This window comes from Cyprinodon tularosa, unplaced genomic scaffold (genome assembly GCF_016077235.1).
Source record: "Cyprinodon tularosa strain WSP-4 unplaced genomic scaffold, ASM1607723v1 ctg25, whole genome shotgun sequence".
Lineage (NCBI taxonomy): Eukaryota > Metazoa > Chordata > Actinopteri > Cyprinodontiformes > Cyprinodontidae > Cyprinodon > Cyprinodon tularosa.
In genome coordinates this window covers 1,862,339-1,881,354 of record NW_024038928.1, presented here as the reverse complement: position 1 = coordinate 1,881,354, position 19,016 = coordinate 1,862,339, and the positions used below count along the sequence as shown (strand labels likewise).

Genomic DNA, 19,016 nt, shown 5'->3' with positions numbered 1-19,016 from the left:
TGCATTTCCAATCTACACATTGTCGTTGTTTGTCATCACCTCTTTTCTTTTGATTGCATCTCGGAGAAGCTCCACCACGTCTTCCCCCTCACAGTCTGTAGCCTTGAAGCCCTTTGTCCAGGTCACCAGTATACCCTGAGGATGACAAAGTACTGAATGTCATACAATAAATACAGAATGTTGGGATATGTCAAACTTTAGTATAATTGCATACTTGCCCTAATTGATGTAGAATATAAACACAAAAACATCTATATATATATATATATATATATATATATATATATATATATATATATATATATATATATATATATATATATATATATATATATATATATATATATATATTTTTTTTTTTTTTTTTTTTACATAATTTTAAAGAATGCAGGTAAAAACTGTATGCATGCATTTTGTCAAGTTATACAGAATAAACATTCGAAACTGTTTTAATTTTTTCTTTTGGGCAAATAAATAACCAAATACCCTCCTGTTGCACCAGATCCTGTGACAGTCTAGCTAGACTGATGCATCGAATGGCTGATATTTTTGCCAATATTAATGTATTTTCCCTGTATTGGTATCGGCTGATGATATATAGATACACTACCGTTCAAAAGTTTGGGGTCACCCAAAAAATTTTGTTTTCCTGAAAAGTCACACTTACCGGTACTACTTCTTGCGTACCATACGGTCAAGCTGCTCCCACAGCAGCTCAATGGTTCAGATCTGGTGACTGTGCTGGCCACTCCATTACCGATAGAATACCAGCTGCCTGCTTCTGCTCTAAATAGTTCTTGCTCAATTTGGAGGTGTGTTTAGGGTCATTGTCCTGTTGTAGGATGAAATTGGCTCTAATAAAGCGCTGTCCACTGGGTACGGCATGGCGTTGCAAAATGGAGTGATAGCCTTCCTTATTCAGAATCCCTTTTACCCTGTACAAATCTCCCACCTTAACAGCACCAAAGCAACCCCAGACCATCACATTACCTCCACCATGCTTAACAGATGAAGTCAAGCATTCTTCCAGCATCTTTTCATTTGTTCTGCGTATCACAAACGTTCTTCTTTGTGATCCAAACACCTCAAACTTGGATTCATCCGCCCACAACACTTTTTTCTAGTCTTTCTCTGTCCAATGTCTGTGTTCTTTTGCCCATCTTAATCTTTTTCTTTTGTTGGCCAGTCTCTGATATGGCTTTTTTTGTCACTCTGCCCTGAAGCCCAGAATCCTGCAGCCGCCTCTGTTGACACTAGTGTTTTGCGGGTACTATTTAATGAAGATGCCAGTTGGGGACCTGTGAGGCGTCTGTTTCTCAAACTAGAGACTCTAATGTACTCATTTTCTTGCTCAGTTGTGCAACGCGGACTCCCACTTCTTTTTCTACTCTGGTTAGAGCCTGTTTGTGCTGTCCTCTGAAGGGAGTAGTACACACCGTTGTAGGAAATCTTCCCTACAACGGTGTGTAGGGAATGAAATGAAGGCTATTTCTCGCATGGAATAGCCTTCATTTCTAAGAACAAGAATAGACTGTCGAGTTTCAGATGAAAGTTCTCTTTTTCTGGCCATTTTGAGCGTTTAATTGACCCCACAAATGTGATGCTCCAGAAACTCGATCTGCTCAAAGGAAGGTCAGTTTTGTAGCTTCTGTAATGAGCTAAACTGTTTTCAGATGTGTGAACATGATTGCACAAGGGTTTTCTAATAATCAATTAGCCTTCTGAGCCAATGAGCAAACACATTGTACCATTAGAACACTGGAGTGATAGTTGCTGGAAATGGGCCTCTATACACCTATGTAGATATTGCACCAAAAACCAGACATTTGCAGCTAGAATAGTCATTTACCACATTAGCAATGTATAGAGTGTATTTGTTTAAAGTTAAGATTAGTTCAAAGTTATCTTCTTTGAAAAGTACAGTGCTTTTCCTTCAAAAATAAGGACATTTCAATGTGACCCCAAACTTTTGAACTGTAGTGTATAAATTTTTTTTTTACATCACTAGTGTTTGGTTTGACTGGTGTCTGACTCTTTTCCAACTTATTTTATTAATTTAGCTAAGCATGCACTGCTGGTCTGAAAGGAACCTGTAACCATGTGTTAAAGGTGGAGGAAGGTGGAACATACTGCATCCAGGCTGGTCTGGTGACAGGGGAAGGAGAAGGTGAAACCTAGAGGCAGCCGAGCGCTCTTCATTCCCATGTAGTCCAGGAAATCAGAGATGCAGTGAACGATGTGGTCGAAAAGCTGGAGAAAGGCACTCATTTTAGATGCACTGGGGATGTAATGGTGGGTACTGGGAATGCAAGGATAAAGATAGAAAAAAACATAAAAAAAGATCTAGATCTGTAGAGGAAAATAGAACCATTACCTCCTCTCCTGTGCCCTGCATGACTTCTATGGGAATGGCATAAATTTTGTTATGCATCTCTACTGTGCGCCTCTTCCCACTGCGAATCTTAACCAGAAGAACACGGAAGTTTGTCCCTCCGAGGTCCAGGGCAAGAAAATCTCCATTTTCTGAAAAAAACAAAAAAACAAAGGGCTTCTGTTAACCTGAAAGCCAGCAGAATCTGTTCAGTCTCCTTTTAAGCCTTTGGTTTCACTCGGCTTACAATGAGACACCATAAACAGATCTATGTAGTAAAGGGTTTTTAGAAAAATAAAACACACAGGACATGATAAGTGGCAGTATCTACTAAATGTAGCTTTCCGATGCAATTCTAGTCTCAGCAGATTGTTAATAATAGTTGATGTTTCACCTTATAAATGATAAAACTGTGGATCAGTAGGTGTGCTGAGTAAACACATCTAACCAATTCAGTTTATTTATATAGCACCAATTCAAAACACGTTAGGAGAGATGCTAAAATGAAATAGTTTTTTTTTTATACTTAAAAAAAAAACTAAATTTCTATTACCGTATTTTCACGACTATAAGGCGCATATAAACGTATTTTTTCTTCCCTCAAAATGTGCGGCGCGCCCTATAGTGCGGTGCGCCCTATGTGTGTTGTTACTGCGGACGTTGTTGAGACCACCATGAGAACGTTAAAGGGGGAAGTGTGGGCGTGGATTGTGTATAAAAGAACAGGTATGTGCTTTATGCAGAACATTGTTGTCTTAACAACTCTGAAAATAGCAAAGAGACACACCTATGAAGCACAGTTTAAACTGAAGGCTATCAGCTACGCAGAGGAACATGCTCAGCAACGTCCGGCGGATTATAATGAAAAGCTGGCGAGCTTCCACTCCTACTGCAGCAAACACATCACCAACAAACGCATCCAGCCAAGCCACATCACCAACATGGACGAGGTGCCGCTCACTTTCGACACGGTGGAGAAGAAGGGGACCAGCACTGTAGCGATACACACAACAGGGTTTACTGTTGTGCTTGGCTGCCACGCAAATGGACAGAAACTGCCGCCTATCGTGATTTTTAAAGAAAGACTTTGCCTAAAGAGACTTTTCCAGCTGGAGTCGTTATTAAGGCAAATGAAGGGCTGGATAGATGAGGAGATGATGAAAGAGTGGCTGAGGGAGGTGTATGTAAGGAGACCAGTTGCTTTTTTCCACGCATCACTATCGCTGTTAATCTGTGACTCCATGCGTGCCCATCTCTCAGCCGATGTGAAAAACAAGGTGAAACAAATGAACGCTGTGCTTGCTGTTATTCCGGGAGGTCTGACAAAGGGACTTCAACCGCTCGACATCGGTGTGAACCGGCCGTTCAAAGTAAGGCTGCGAGCGGCGTGGGAGCGATGGATGACCGAGGGAGACCACAATTTCACGAAAAGTAGAAGGCAGTGCCAGGCAAGTTATGCCACAGTTTGCGAATGGATTGTAGATGCTTGGGCTAACGTGTCTGCTGGCACTGTTGTTCGGCATAATTTCCGAGGAGCTGCACGGCACGGAAAGTGACTCAAAGGGAAATTGGCATGTCTGATTTAGCGCAGATATTTAATGCAGAAACAGAGGATGATGACTTTGATGGGTTTGATTAATACTTTGTAATAAATACTTGAATAAAGCACAATCATACTCAGTTTTGCTCCCGCTCTATTTTTAAATACGCAGTACAGGTATTTAAACGTAGTAGAGGATATGTACCGGTATGTAAAACCCGCGCCCTTTAATCCGGTGCGCCTTATGTGTGTGTTAAATACAGTAATGGCACACATAATTGAGACTGCGCCTTTTAGTACGGTGCGCCTTATGGTCGTGAAAACACGGTAGCTAAATTGGAGCGGATATTTCACTTCTTTCGGTCACCTGTCCCATCCGGTGTACTCCGAACAAAAGTCGGCAACATTTTGACTGTAGCTTCCTTGTGGCTCTCCTTCTTCAGGCCTCTTTCAATCTCCACTCTCATGCGCTTCTTCACCTCCAGCAGTTGGCTTTTGCTCAGCCTGAATTCAGCCAACGTTTCCTGAATCTGCCGGGCCTGGTCAGTTAGTCGGTACGCCACCGCGGTCACCATGGCGGCGCCTTTGCCGCTTCCGCTTTCAGAAAGCAGGAAACGGACGTCGGAGTCTGGAACCAAACGGCGTACGGTCTTGTGCAGGCGTCGGGCGTATCTGTCAAAACAAGGAGGAATGACATAGTACTTCTGTATGACAGTATTAAAAACACGCTAAGTTCTCCTTGGGATCTAAGACGCTCACTGAGGATGCATTTTGTAGAGAGAACCATCGATTCCCACAGTAGTGCGAAGGCGAGCCACTCCTTTGTTGTCCTTCAGGCGGGAGAGGATGGCTCCCAGAGTAGCAGAAATTAGATTTGCTGAGCGGAAGGACACTATGGTGCAAACGTGCCGGACGGCCAGGCAGTCCTCATCTGAAGGCTCCACACCCAGCCTGGTCAGGATCTCCATACATTTCTTCAGCCCTTCTTTAGTCCTGAAAGGACATTTTTTACCGAAAAAATAAGAGAAATGCTTGATTTTTCTGCTTAACTCAACAGTTCTGGTTCTTAAGGTCAGGTTTTTATTCCAGTATGTACTCACTTCTCGATGGCAGAGACATGCTTGGTCTCAATCTTTCCTTTGGTCAGAAGCTCAGGGGTGATTCGGCCTTCAAACAGCAGCCCCTCTTTGGCCATCTTCACCAGGATGAGTCGAACCAGCTCTCCCATGTACATTCCACTGACCATTTTCTCAAACCTAACAAACACAGAATAACTGGACTTTAAACCAGTTTTTATTCCAACATGCTCTTTATTTTTAGGAATCGAATTCTGATAGACTGGCGACCTGTCCAGGATGTACCCCGCCACTCGCCCGTAGACACCTCACGACCCCAACTGGGATTAAGCGTGACAGAAAATGGATGGATGGAATTTTTATAGTGTCACTTACAGCTGCTTTCCTGGGTTGAGGGAGCCTCTGTCGATCTCACGATCAAATTCTGTGCGAATGTCCTCCAAGGAGCCGTCATCCCCAAAGGCCCCCCATTCGGTGTTGATACACATCCGGCCTTCGTCCCCTTCCACCAGATCGATGTGGCGCAGCTCTTCCATATAGCAGGCATTTGTTCCAGTTCCTGGGAGGGTTCAGAGTTTGAGTAGATCAACTTTTCCCCTCAAACACTTTCCTCATTATTTTGACTGTGCTTTGAGACAACTTTGCTTCACTTTGAGGCAGTTTAATCCCCAATGTTGGGTCACACTCTACACCTCAAAATGACTACATTTGATCAGTTTCTTCTTTAAAAAATGCCTCAGCGTCAACATTTGTGGGTCAAACGGTGCTTTGGACTCACTTTGGACATTTTTAACCAAATTGCGCTGATACAGAAATTATTACGGGGCGTCGGACGTTCTATCACAAGCTTTGTTATTGATGAGGCCTGAAATAGCTTTGCCTTGAATCATCAGTTGCCAACCAGATTCCCTGATATACGTGCTGCCCCTTCCAGATACGATGTATGAATTAGATTTATGCAGAAAATATACTAAAATACTCTAATACCTTTTTATACCGACTATTTTCCTTCAGAGAATTTATAAGATTTCATATCAACTCTTAATTTTCACCTATAATTATTCCCACTTCACAACGCTGGTCGTCAAATCCACACGTCATCATGGTGCCGACGGTATCGTTCACCACTGCCATGATGTCAGCCTGATAGTCCTGAGAGAAAAAGGAAAAGGTTGAATGTTCCACGGTCAAACAACAGGCACATAAATATATCAAAAGAAAAAAATATAAGACTCACCCCTCGCTTCTTGATTGCTTTGTTCAGAAGTTTCACTACATCCATGCCCTCTACCCCGTTAGCTTTAAACTTCTTTGTCCATGTCACTAGGACCGCCTGAGGAAGAGGAGCTTTGATCAGACTTCTGCTTTAAAAGTTAACTTTCTTTATAACTTTACAGTATTTATCCTCATGAGAATGTGTGAAGATCCTTCCACTGGCTCCCCGTAGTTTAGAGAATAGACATTAAAATCCATCTGTCAGTCTATAAATCACTGAATAGCTTAGAACCAAAATATATTACAGACTTGATGTCAGTGGATCAACAGCCAGACCGTCTTAGGTTCCCTGGTCCTAATCTACTCTCCATACCCGGCCAGAACCAGAACCAAAACCAAACATGGAGAAGCAGCTTTTCATTCTTATGCACTATAAATGGAGATTAAAAACATATTGATTTAAAGATCTCATTGACTTTGCAGCCTAAACATAATTGAGCATTAAGTCCTTTTCATAGTTATTATCAAGCATTTTTTTTATTTTTTATTTGTATTTCTCTTAAATTATTCATGTTATCTTTAAGCCACTGCAATTTAATTTTCTTTATTTTCTCATGTGCAGCACTTTGGATTATAGATAATATGCAAAAGCTCCCAGACAAACGTCTGTGAAAATGTTCAGTGGACTGATGAGACAAAAAACTACTTACGTTACGTTCGGTCTAAAACTATCCCTACATTTTAGACAAAGAACAGTCCAACATGGTGGTGGTGAAGGGATGTCCTGGGACTGTTTTGCTGATTCAGGACCTTAACAACAAGATAACTGAAGAAATACAGGAATCCTTTTTGGTTGGACGCATATGTCCATCAATTTGTGACCTAAATCTCCTACTCAGTTCAACAAAAGGAAAGTGAGCTAAAGCATGACTTGTTAGTGAAGGAAGGAAGGAAGGAAGGAAGGAAGGAAGGAAGGAAGGAAGGAAGGAAGGAAGGAAGGAAGGAAGGAAGGAAGGAAGGAAGGAAGGAAGGAAGGAAGGAAGGAAGGAAGGAAGGAAACAAAACACTGAATTTGCATCGGAGCAAATACTTCATCCCAAAAATGAATACAATGATCCTTTAAGGTGATTACCTCATCCAGTTTAGTCTGGACACAGGGGAACGAGAAGGTAAATCCAACAGGGAGTCTTTTATCCTTAATTTTTTGCTTCTCTATAAAATCCCCAAGGCAATCAGCAACATGGTCGAAGAGCTGGAGGAAAGCAGGACATTTTTACAATAGACATTATTCAGAAGTCATAACAGAGATGGTGTATTACTGATGCCATAGGCTGTTTCATAACTTTATACAGAAAAAAACATGGTCAGCCCTTACAATCAAAGCGTTGCCTTTATATCATACTAAACACAATTAAAACTCCTTCTGTTAAACTCTTAGGTTACCCACATTTACCAAAGCTTTATCTTCTTGACAAAGACCTTTATAAAGTTTCCAAAAAAAACAACCTAAGATGTGTTCATGGATCCGGTTACATTTTCCAAACAGCTGTCTCATCTGTGTTTCATGGACTAAATCTCAAGTCTAAGTAAGACCTTTGAACAATCCCGCTGCTGCTGTCAGTTGGCCATGTTTTGCTTATTGCGTTACAACCTGAGCAGCAGCTGCTGTCTCTATAACTTGGCTGAGTTCAGCAGCCCCTACTAATACTCACAGCAGCACAGAAACAATACTAAAAACTGACCATTACCATCTCTGCACATGGAAATGTATACCGGTCCAGGAAGATCCAGATATTATTTTTGTGTTAAGCGTCACTACCAAAGGATGCTTTTCCATTGAAAATAACCGGCTGACTTCTGCATTTACCTGAGTCCCACTGCCATGGATGATGTCATCAGGAGTATCATAGACTTGGCTCTCCATTTGAACCGGTTGCTTCTTGTCTTGAGTCACTTTGACGCGCAGGATCCGAAAGTTTGACCCACCAAGATCAAGTGCTATAAAGTCTCCTTTTTCTGTCAAATTTAGCATATAGAGAGACATTAGTGATTAATAATTAGGATTGTTCTTGCTTTTTTTAAACAGTGTTGTGTATTAAATTGTATGTTATAGTAGAGATATCTTAGGAAAACTCTGTGCTTTGGTTTTCTTCTATAGTGGATTGTGAGAATCTGTTGCTCTGGATTAAATATGTGTCAGGACTCCTGTTTGTGTGTTTGTCTCCCTTCATCCACCAGGAGGCACCTGGTTCTGGTCTGCCTCCTCACACACCTGCTGATGGTTACCTCGTTAACGGAGTGCTCTTAAGCTGCTGACTGCCACTACTTCGACGCCAGAGTGTTTGCTGGTTTTGGGTACTCTAGCCAAGCTGAGTTTTAGCTGAGTAAGACTGAGTTCTTGTCTACCTGAGTTTTAACTTTGTTTTTTGTCTTTGCCTCTCGGCAGGAAGTCTTCCTGCAAACTAGACATTTCGGACCTTCAGTCCCTGGAGGGATCAACTGAGCCTCAAACTGAGCTGGGGATTCTAACTGGAGGTTTGGATCCACTTTCCCTGAGAGGACGTTGAGTTTACTCTCTGAGCAAGGGAATCATCTCCACTACGACCCATTCAAGTACCGCAGGAAATCTGAATGGCAGTCAGTTTCTCCGTTCACCAACAACCGACCAAGTTCTGGGTAAACCCTGTTCCGCCCTCCACCGAATCAGACTAACACAGGAAAACAGCACACAGATTGGAGTCAAAGATTCTACAACTTTTCTGGAAACGTGAGTCGACAACCAGATCCTCTTCTCCAAATCCACGAATGAAATTTCCCACTGAGCCTGAACTAATCGTTGTGTCTTCCCCTCACCTTCCAGTTCCGACTGAGCAGAGTTCAGAGCACCGTACTTTATTTCTTCAATAAAACCTGTTAAACCTTTTCCCCTGGTCTCTCTGAATTGGTTTCTCTGCATGTGGGTCCGAGCTTTAGATAAAACCATGACACAATTGCAGAGGCGGAAAAAGTACTAAAATATCATACTCAAGTTAAAGTACCAATACTTGGATGAAATATTACTCAAGTACAAGTAAAATTACCCATCAGAAAAATTACTCAAGTAAAAGTAATAAGTAGCTAATTTAAAATGTATTTTAAGTAAAAGTTACTTAGTTACATAAAAAAAAAAAAAAAAAACTGTTGCCAACCTCACCAAGATAGTGCTGCGGGAAACACTGACTTAAATGAAATACTTTGTTTTTTTTTAGCAATTTATTTTCCCAAGCCACTCAGAGCTGCAGTATAAGGATGAAAGAGCCGCATGCCGCTCCGGAGCAATGCCACGAAACAGGTTGTTGTGCTAATTGGCTATTAGTCATGAAAACTTTGTTTGAAGTACCAATGCACTAAATACTTACAGTACCAAAGCATGTTTCCGCAGATTAGATGTGGAGTTATTGAATGCTGCCAGTTCAGTCACCTTTGGCAGACACATCTGGCATTGCATGATGATACTGTTGGCCCTCTTGAATTTAAATGAAAAACTGTCTTTCAAATGTGGCCAAGGATTTTCGTCATTTTGGGCAGCAGAATTCGATGTTTCAGCTAGCATTTCTAGTGAAACGTTCTCTGAACCGTCTTCGCTCTCCTGATCCACCTCCGTCTTGTTCCCAATCTCCTACAGAAAGACTTGGCGCCTGGTAGCCTAGATCTACATGCTGATCACGTCACTCACTGTAGTGCTTCCGGGCCCAATTTTTTGTCTTCCTTTCGGTTTTCCAAAGTATTTTTTTTACTCAGTAACGGATGGGATTTGTAATGTAACTAAATACAATACTTAACTCAAAACGTAATCAAGTAAAATTTAAATTACCGATTTTAAAAACTACTTGAAAAATACAAAATACACAAAAAACCTACTCAAGACAGTAACTTGAGTAAATGTATTTCGTTACTTTCCACCTCTGCACAATTGTAGCTTCATATATAGTGCTTTTCTTGGGTGAAATAAATGTTACTCCAATACTGAAGTCATACTGTTTGTCATTCTCTAAGCTGAAATGAGAGTGAGCTTTGCAATATAAATGAGTCTGTTGGTGAATGGACAATATAAATAGGCTCTGCCTTGCCTTGTTGGAAAAGCATGGTTATGACCCGTTCTCAGCTCAGGAACTGGGACACGAATGATATCTGGTTGTTCAATAGGTTCACCTAAATAAAAGATTTTGATATTACTTATCAAGATATTCCTGCAAAAAGGTCTGATGTTGCAGGGGCAGGTAACAAAAAGTGTTTGGAGCATGCTCTTTTTCTAATGCCAGTTTGTTTCAGCCTTTATCCAGTCTCATGTAGAAGGGCTGGTCATATCACAGGTTATTTGCTTTACAATAGGGACAGTTAGCAAGGTAGAGTAAAAACACAAACTTCAAGAGGGGAGGTGGGGTTGCAGGAAAATGGACTTCTAGTGTTAACCTATAGTAGATTTGGGCTAGACTTAATCATTTACTCATATTGCTTTAGAAAATATTTAATCTATATGTCTCTTTCATAAAACAATTCTAGGGTTCGGAGGAGTAAAACGCCGTATTTGTTGAGTTTAAAGCAAAGCTCTCTGTTACTAACATTATAACATCCCATCCCACCATTGCTCGTCACGGCTTCAACTTTGCCCTTTGCGTGCTCTCTGCTTCCCTTATGCTGATGCTTAAACTAAAGGCTATTTATAAAGTGTGAAGAGCAGAGCAGGGCTGCAGCTGTCTGGATTAAATTAAAAAAAGTTTTCTCCAGGTAAAAGACTATAAAATGAAGTAATAATTTCTGTACAAATAAAAGAGATAAGTCAAATCTTTGAGCCTTTTCGTTTTCTGGTAAAACTCTGGGTTAAAAACCTTGGTAAAAGCTTTTACTAAGACTCCTGGAAAATACCGCCAGATCTCAGGTTCGTTCCTGTTTGCCCTGTTGTGTCTCCTCCACGAAATTGCAATCCATGCTGCTAAACTTTTGCAATCACTATGCACACCTTTAACTTGAACCTCCCTAGACTGGTAGCAGTCTGTGCAGAATACTGCTGCTTGGTTCCTGACAGGATCTTTTAAAGTTTTTTTCATACAACCCAACTTTTAGTGCAACTTCAGTGGTTTCTGGTTCCTCATGGAGTGTATTGGATGGTAATGTTTCTCTGTTGGCGAGTGTTGCATGTACAGACAGTACAATCCCTCACAACACCAACAGGTCCTTCAGATCCTGAGCTCAAGACAAAATCACTGGCAAAATACTCTGGAACTCTCTTCATCCTGCGCTTAAATCATTGGCCTCCTCTTTTAAACCTGCTTTTGCTTATGTTTTTTTTTTTTGTTTGTTTGTTTTTTGTTTGTTAGAGAGTTTTGTGATTTTTATCTTAAAGGTGTTGTGTCCATTTGTTCCAAAAAATACCAAAATTTTCAAAAAAGGCCGTGGGTGGTAACAAGTGATTTTTGGCTTTGTACGCACTTGTGACTTGACTTATTTATTGTAAAAGCAAACAGAAAATAATTACTCAAAATGTCCTGCAACTTCGCAAGCTGTGTTACTAATTTCTCAAATTAATGGGAGGGTCTAACAATTCACAAGGTAATCTAAACAATTCCAAATGTAAAAAATAAATATCAAATTTTGGTTTGGAATATATTTAATATAATCTAAATATATTCTACCTTTTAAAACAAGGAAACTAAATTAGTAGAAATTGCAAATTACAAACAATTTTACATAAATGGCCACAACAAATGGTGTTAAATAAAATTGTACTTACTTTAAGAACGGGATTAATCTAGCTCTCATGTTTGAATACATTTTTTGTGGAGTTTTTTATTTTTATTTTTTAAAGCACTATTGGCTCATTTTTATGGACCGTAGGCTGACAGGAAACGGGGTATGAGAGGGGGAGAGACATGCGGCAAAGGACCACAGGCCGGATTAGAACCCGGGTCGGCAGCGTTTGCGGACTACTTCTGCAACCTCACACATCAAATGTTGCTTGGGTCTGGTCGCAAACCAGTTTTGCTGGTATGCTTCTGCACCGTCGGTCTAGAATTTCTAGGAATGCATAGCAGTTTCCCGCCAAACTGCAAGGGGGAGCTTATTCAAAAATTTGCGAGAACTTCGGCAGATGTTCACGAGAACTTCGGCGGCAGCGGGAGGGTTTATCTTCCAAAACAACAATGCCGCGTCTGCAAGCACGGTCACGGAGATGAATCTAGAGTTGAGGAACAGGTTCTGTTAATGGAGTTGGCTAAAAGACCAATTAATCTTTCGTCGTAGTTGTCCATTGTAGTCGTTCCTCGATTTTAAAAAATGGCTCACCCCGGCACTGGATCGAGAAGGACGACCACACAGAGAGCCGGAAAGGCATACCAAGGACCAATCACAGCTGCTTTTTGTCTGCGCACTACCCCTTGAGGTCTGCGCGTTTTTGCGACCATCCATCGCATAGTCAGGATTTTGATGGTTGCAGAGGCTTTGCGTCAGAAGCATAAATCGGCCTTAAGGCCTCCGTACATGGGTCGTGCGCACTAACCGCTGCGCCACCTGCTCGCCTCTGTTGTGGATTTTTTGATGATATTCTCTCCACATAAAAAAAAAAATAGACTTTTCAATCAATGTGTAAAGATCAGAATGAAAAAGTGAAATGATAAATGTTTTGTTTTAGTATTTGAATCCCCGGTCTTCCACTCAGGGAACAGTTTTGTGCTCCTAAATGACATGATCAATATAAAAACATACCTGTTCTTGGCGCATCAACGGCCAGTTCTAAAGCCTACAGCTAAATGTTCTATAATTGGTCAAAAAAATCCATCCAGCATTTAGTTCTGTACTGGTTTTTAATCCGACTAGAGTTGTGTTGTCTGCGATTAGGATTTCCAAACTGGCCTCACTACTAAAGCAATGGTGATTAGTGATAGCAAATCCAGAGAACAGACAGAGTGGTGGCGTATGACGCAGTGGGCCATTTTAAAGCATCAGCACATTTCTACAAACATGCTTCATACGTCACAATTTTTGTGTTACCGTAAAATTGTAAACTCCCTCAAAGACAATCCTGCAGTCGTTGACATCCTACCTGATCCATCAGGGATGGACCTGACAAAGGTGGGCAGCATCTTCACTGTGGCTGTGGGGTTGGTGTCACGGCCCAGTCCATTCTCCATATCTCTGCGGAAGCGGCCCATGATGTCCTTAAGCGTTTCATCAGAGAAACGCATGGAGTAAAGGTATTTATCAATCTGGAGACAGAAAAAACGAAAGCAAAAAGGGAAGGTAAATCAGTCACGTTAAAAAATACTTTGAGCTGGATAAGACTGACCAAATATATTTCTGTTTTTGGTTGTTGGTCTTCGAAAAGGCCTGCAGAATTCTACATTTATATCAAATACTTTTTTTTGTTGAACAGGTCCAAAGGTGAAGGAGCAAGTTGCAAGAAGAAGTCAAGGAGTGACTGAAATAATAATCAATGACTAGAGACTAGAGAATATTGTCGGATGATTTTTCAACAGGAGGCAACATTTCCAAATTGTTAATTCTTTATTCCCTTCAGGCCACAGAACGTCTTTGCAGGAGTCTTGGGATTTATTAAGATATTTTATAAGAAAATCTTAGACAGGCCTTTGAGTTCTTTTTCAGTCGCCGGTGGCTCTGACCTTGGAAACCTTTCATGGAGGTCATTTTTTCTCTTCATGAAGGGCTTAGTCCTTCAAAATGATCCCGGGCACTCTACTCTAAGCCACCATTGTGGCCTTTAGATTCTATTTTTGCCCGGCTGTTCTTTTTCTTTGTTGAATACTGAACTCTGACCTAAACAGATGCCAGTGAGACATGTAGATCCTTAGATGTTGTTTTCAGCTCTTTTGTGGCCTTCTGGATGGATCAATATTGTGACTACGGACTGTGTGATGTTCTCGTGTAATAGTTCATTATTGTTCTATGTTTTCTCCTTTTGGTAATGGGTCTCTCAGTCGTCAGTGGTTTTGTTTCTCATCTGTCTTTTTCATTTCTTTATTTTTTGACTTTTTTTACACCATTGTTTCAGCTACGCCTCGTCATCAAACAGGTTGTGTTTGAATGATGGTGGAGTCAAAGTCAACTGAGATCATTTCAGTTAGTTCATGAATAACGATTAACTGAACGCCTAGGTTGGTTTGTTCAGCGTTTTTTCTCCTCTCTTATCTTTTTATCAGACATGAAAGATTTAATTGAGGATTTCAAATTAGTTTAGCAAAAGCAGAAGAAATCTTTAAGGAAGGTGAATAACTTTTCACCGCCATGTTATGCAGTTTTAATACCGCAATAAAACTTCTTCTCATTAAAACACCTTAACACCCACCTTTATAGTGCGGTATTGCATACCAAAAATGCTATTGGCCAATAGAATGATATTTTAAATCTCACATTTTTACGATATATGAAATATTATGAAATATTATTATGATATATGATATATTGAAAGCTAAGACCTTTTGGTTTCTGGAGATGTGCGTACAGACTCTGTAGGTTTAACACAAACACAAGTGTGTAACTTCAAACATGTCCAAAAGACCGGCTTTTCCCCCTCGTAAATAAAAATATGTAATCCTTATCAGGGGTTGACGTTAAGGATTTTTACCATTTGCCCTTCGGCAAGTGGCTTTCACATTTCATTTGCCCAGAAACAATTTTTACTTGCCCGGTATAATGTTTGAAAAATATAGTTCCTAATATTCATTTTTGTATATATATCAATGAAACATGTTTGTTTTTTTAAATGTTTTTTGTAATTCAGTATTTTTTAGATAATGAACTCAAGCCTACATTACCGCATTAACATGCTTTTCAATCCTTCCTGCACATTCTTTTCAAACTAAACTTTGCTTTAAACTGTTGTGTGTTTAGAAAAATATAAATTGTAATGTTAAAAATCTAAAAAAAACTTGACAGGTTAAAAACTTACACTAATACTACTCACCAATTTAACATGTTTAGCTCTATAACATTTAAATGCACCACTCCAATGTCTAAGAGAAAAAATTTTAATGAACATTTTTTTAATGTACAGAAGACTGCCATATGATAGAAACATTTACACTGTGCACATACAGTTATTATTATTATTTTCCTAATCCCTGACTGATCATTTTTAATCTAGCCCGTATTATAGTATTGATTAAATTCATCATCCAGCTGCTGCTCTGCAGAATTCTATCCCTAAGGAGGGAAAAATCACGCCATCTAGCAGAGAATCACGCCGGCAACGCTTGTGGGTCGTTTTAAGCGAATGTCTGTGATTTTAAAGTAATTTTGAGGGATAAATAATTTTTTTTTGCGATCATTGCACTAGCCCGGCGGGCAAATACAATGAAATTTGTACTCTCCTGACAATAAAAACTACTTTCCCCGGGCGATCGGGTGACGGTTAACATCGAGCCCTGCTTATTACGTTGTATCATTTGTATTATTCATAGTTAACCTCTCCCACTACCTACACTTGCCCTTAATGTTGTGGACAAAAACTGTGTAACAAAAACTTTTTGTACACAAAAGGTCCAATCAACTGGTTTTCCTTAGATAGAAAACTTGTAATCAATTTGACTGTATGATTTGGTTGAATTGTCTCAGTAAAGTGCCTTGAGATGACATGTGTTGTGAATTGGCGCTATATAAATAAACACAAGTGCACCAAATTTGGGCAAAATGTTCCAAACTGGATCATTTGAATTTTATGACTAATTTGAGCGTTAAAAAACACTTTTCTATGTTTCGATTAACACAAGCACTTATTTTTACAATACTTCCAATTTTGAAGCGTTAAAATCCACCCCATTTTTAACCGCTAGGTTCTCAAATCCTCTCATTACCCCAGTAAATAAAACCTATATTTTCTGCTGGCCTCTACATTTCCGATATATCATCGCAAAGCTGATTTTATAGGAAAACTGTCAATCAAAGGTTGATTGGCCATTATATTGTCGAGCACGAGATGAGCAAATCTACTGACGCATGTGCATAGGGAGGGCCTTTTTTACATAGAGGAATTTTCCATATTATTATAGTTGGTCAAAATGGAAGTTACACTTGATGTATGGAGCAAACAGGTAGGTGAATACGTCCACGTAACGTAGATTATATGCATCTTGCACTACTCACTTTGACTGATTATTGATTTACACTGCCTACTGCTTATATTTGCACTGCCAACTGTTTATTCACAGCACCATTTGTTTACATTTACATCTGCAATAACATACTTTAACTTTAATATGCATTTACCTTCCACTGCACTTTAATTTAGATAGCTTCTGGCCAAACTCTATTTATTCATTTTATAGTAAAACCCATCTGTATATATGCTATTGTACATAACTGTAAAAAACCTTTTTTTTAATAGTAATATCCATCTGTATATTATATTCGGTACATATCCAGCTGTAAATTTAGTTCATAACACTAGTGATCTATATATTATATTCATGATTTATAATAGTATTCATCTCTAAACTAATTCAGTAGAAATACCCATGTCCTATATTTATGGAACCATTATTTATTCTGCACTTGCTGCTATTGCACTTCTGGTTAGACCTAAACTGCATTTCGTTGCCTTGTACCTGTACCTGTGTAATGACAATAAAGTTGAATCTAATCTAATCTAATCTAATCTAATCTAATCTAATCTAATCTAATCTAATCTTATCTATAATGCTGGACAAGCATCATTACGAAGATGTATTATATGTTTTCATTCTTATGCTTTTACCTTTTTACGGCAAAAAAAAAACGTCCTTTGGTGGATCATTACGACACTTGACTTTATTTTTTGGGAAATACATTTGATGATGAATTATTAGCTATTGGTTTTTGTAGGGTATGGTTGGCTTACATTTGAGTTGATGGACATTTTCCTTAGGATTGCCTGATTCTACGTAAAAATCTACCGATATCGGGCGGAGGAAGTAAAGAGGAAGTAAAGAGGTTAAGGGCATTTATTGAACTTCATTAGTGGCATTTGTCTCTTGCTTCTTATCATTTCTGTTAGCCAACCCAGTAAACACCCCTTCCTCTGTCTACTGTCTCAGCAGCTGCGTTACCATTTACCATAAAATTGCGCAAATTTTAATTGTGAAAATAACTTTACTAAATGGAAACACTGCAATTAAAAAATACTAAAAATGAACAGTAAAAAGTTTTTTGGTCGCATCAAAATGATTATGTTTTGCAAAACTACGTTGGAAACAGTTTTTTACTGTCGTCATATGGGTCACATGACCTGCAACTGGACCTTAGTGCCTTGTCAAAAGAGCGGAAGTAGTTGGAGGACGATAAAACGGCATATCTGGACTCATGAGGAGACTGTTTCTAACATTTCGCAGGTAACAAGTGCGACGAGCATTAGAGCTGTGTGGATATAAATATAAGTATGTCTCATTTAAGTATTTACATTGTGGTTTTCAAAAGTTAGGCCTATTGTCTAAACAAACGTATTCACGTGCAATCTTTATTGTATTTATTATTAAATGTAAAACTGCATTCATAAATTTGCATTTTCAAAATTAGAGGGATATTAACATAGTTTTGTGCACATTTGCATTAAAAAAGCAAGTAGTGATTGATTTGCTAAGATTTATGGTTTTTTTTCAGTAATTGGATGCAGGAGAGAGAAGAAACCGGATGAGACATAATGAGGGAGCCCACATGACTTTTTATGACAGCCGGCACCTGCTGTCTTCGGCGGCTATGGCAACCGATGCTCCAAAACCCCCTGATGGTGGCGATGTGCTGCAGACACCATCCCCGGCGCCACAGCCCAGCTCAAGGACATCAGTGTCAAATACAAGAACCCATAATGGGACCTGAAAATGGACCAGCCCCCAACCCAGTGCTGATCGTGACCTTCTCCTCTAGTAGTTGTGGAAAACTACATTCTTCTCTCCCAACAGAATCGGCCCCTGGAGCTGATTCCTGACATCCCGTCAGTGTTTCCTGACATCCAACCCAGAAGCCTCCAGTCTTAGCTGCCGGGTTTAACGTTCTGCTCTTACCTTCTTGAGCTGATCATCTTTCAGCTCAGTGAAGTAGTAGGCCAGAAGCTGAGCCGCTATCATCCTGACTGCTCGTCCGTCAGGAGGTATCAGCTGACTGTGCTGCTTTGGATTGGAGAACACAGAGGAAGGAAGCCTGGCTTAGGTTCACTCCTCTCCCCTCCACACTGCTCCTTTCAAACTGGAGAGAAACAGGCAGCAGACCTGAGCTGTACAGCTGGGAAAGCCAAGGTTAAAAAGGAAAAATAAATGGTCTGATAGCTGCGGCTGCTAGTCTGCGACAGGCAGCAGTCACGCCTCTCTCTCACACACACACAGGATAGCTTTTCCTCTGCCTCCCCCCTCCCCGTTGCTAGCTCCCTGTTACAGCTCTGCACTGGAATGGTGTTTGTGCTCGGCCCTGCCCCCATTCATCCGCCTGATTGGCCATTGGATCAGAAGGAGAGCAGAGTGCAGGGGGTGACCACAGGGTAGAGAGGGAGGGGGAGTTACTGTCAGCAGAAGAAGGAAGCTGGATGCATCTATATGATAACCTACCCCCAGCCGGCACCTCTCTCATGTTGCTAGGGGACGTTGGAGAGGACGTGCAGAGAGGCAGGACGGCACAGTTATGTCATCAGTTCAGCATCTGACTGCAGCTCAGCATCAACACGCTGAAGAGCATCACCTGTAGTTTCTGACATCAAGGCCTCTCCTCACATCTCTGCCCCATCCTCAGCAACGCAGCAGCCCAGAAACACACAGGTGCAACATCCCCAGCAAACACGACCCCCCATATGGGCCTCGCT

General features: G+C 40.3%; 1 protein-coding gene across 2 annotated transcripts in view; it reads right to left on the bottom strand.

The window, feature by feature from the left end:
- Positions 1 to 18,602, bottom strand: part of LOC119785492 (hexokinase-1) — a 32,812-nt gene extending 14,210 nt beyond the window's left edge. The window contains exons 1-13 of one of the 2 annotated variants that reach the window (XM_038288194.1): positions 18,229 to 18,602; positions 13,281 to 13,443; positions 8,070 to 8,218; positions 7,335 to 7,454; positions 6,225 to 6,320; positions 6,040 to 6,139; positions 5,363 to 5,546; positions 5,012 to 5,167; positions 4,671 to 4,904; positions 4,279 to 4,583; positions 2,375 to 2,523; positions 2,131 to 2,250; positions 40 to 135 (exon numbers count right to left, since the gene is read on the bottom strand). In XM_038288194.1, the coding sequence (XP_038144122.1) occupies positions 40 to 135; positions 2,131 to 2,250; positions 2,375 to 2,523; positions 4,279 to 4,583; positions 4,671 to 4,904; positions 5,012 to 5,167; positions 5,363 to 5,546; positions 6,040 to 6,139; positions 6,225 to 6,320; positions 7,335 to 7,454; positions 8,070 to 8,218; positions 13,281 to 13,443; positions 18,229 to 18,291 (1,935 nt within the window). In that variant the 5' untranslated portion in view covers positions 18,292 to 18,602. The remainder of the gene's footprint in view (positions 1 to 39; positions 136 to 2,130; positions 2,251 to 2,374; positions 2,524 to 4,278; positions 4,584 to 4,670; positions 4,905 to 5,011; positions 5,168 to 5,362; positions 5,547 to 6,039; positions 6,140 to 6,224; positions 6,321 to 7,334; positions 7,455 to 8,069; positions 8,219 to 13,280; positions 13,444 to 18,228) is intronic. The other variant, XM_038288195.1, reaches the window with a different exon arrangement.
- Between the last annotated feature and the right edge of the window lie 414 nt (positions 18,603 to 19,016).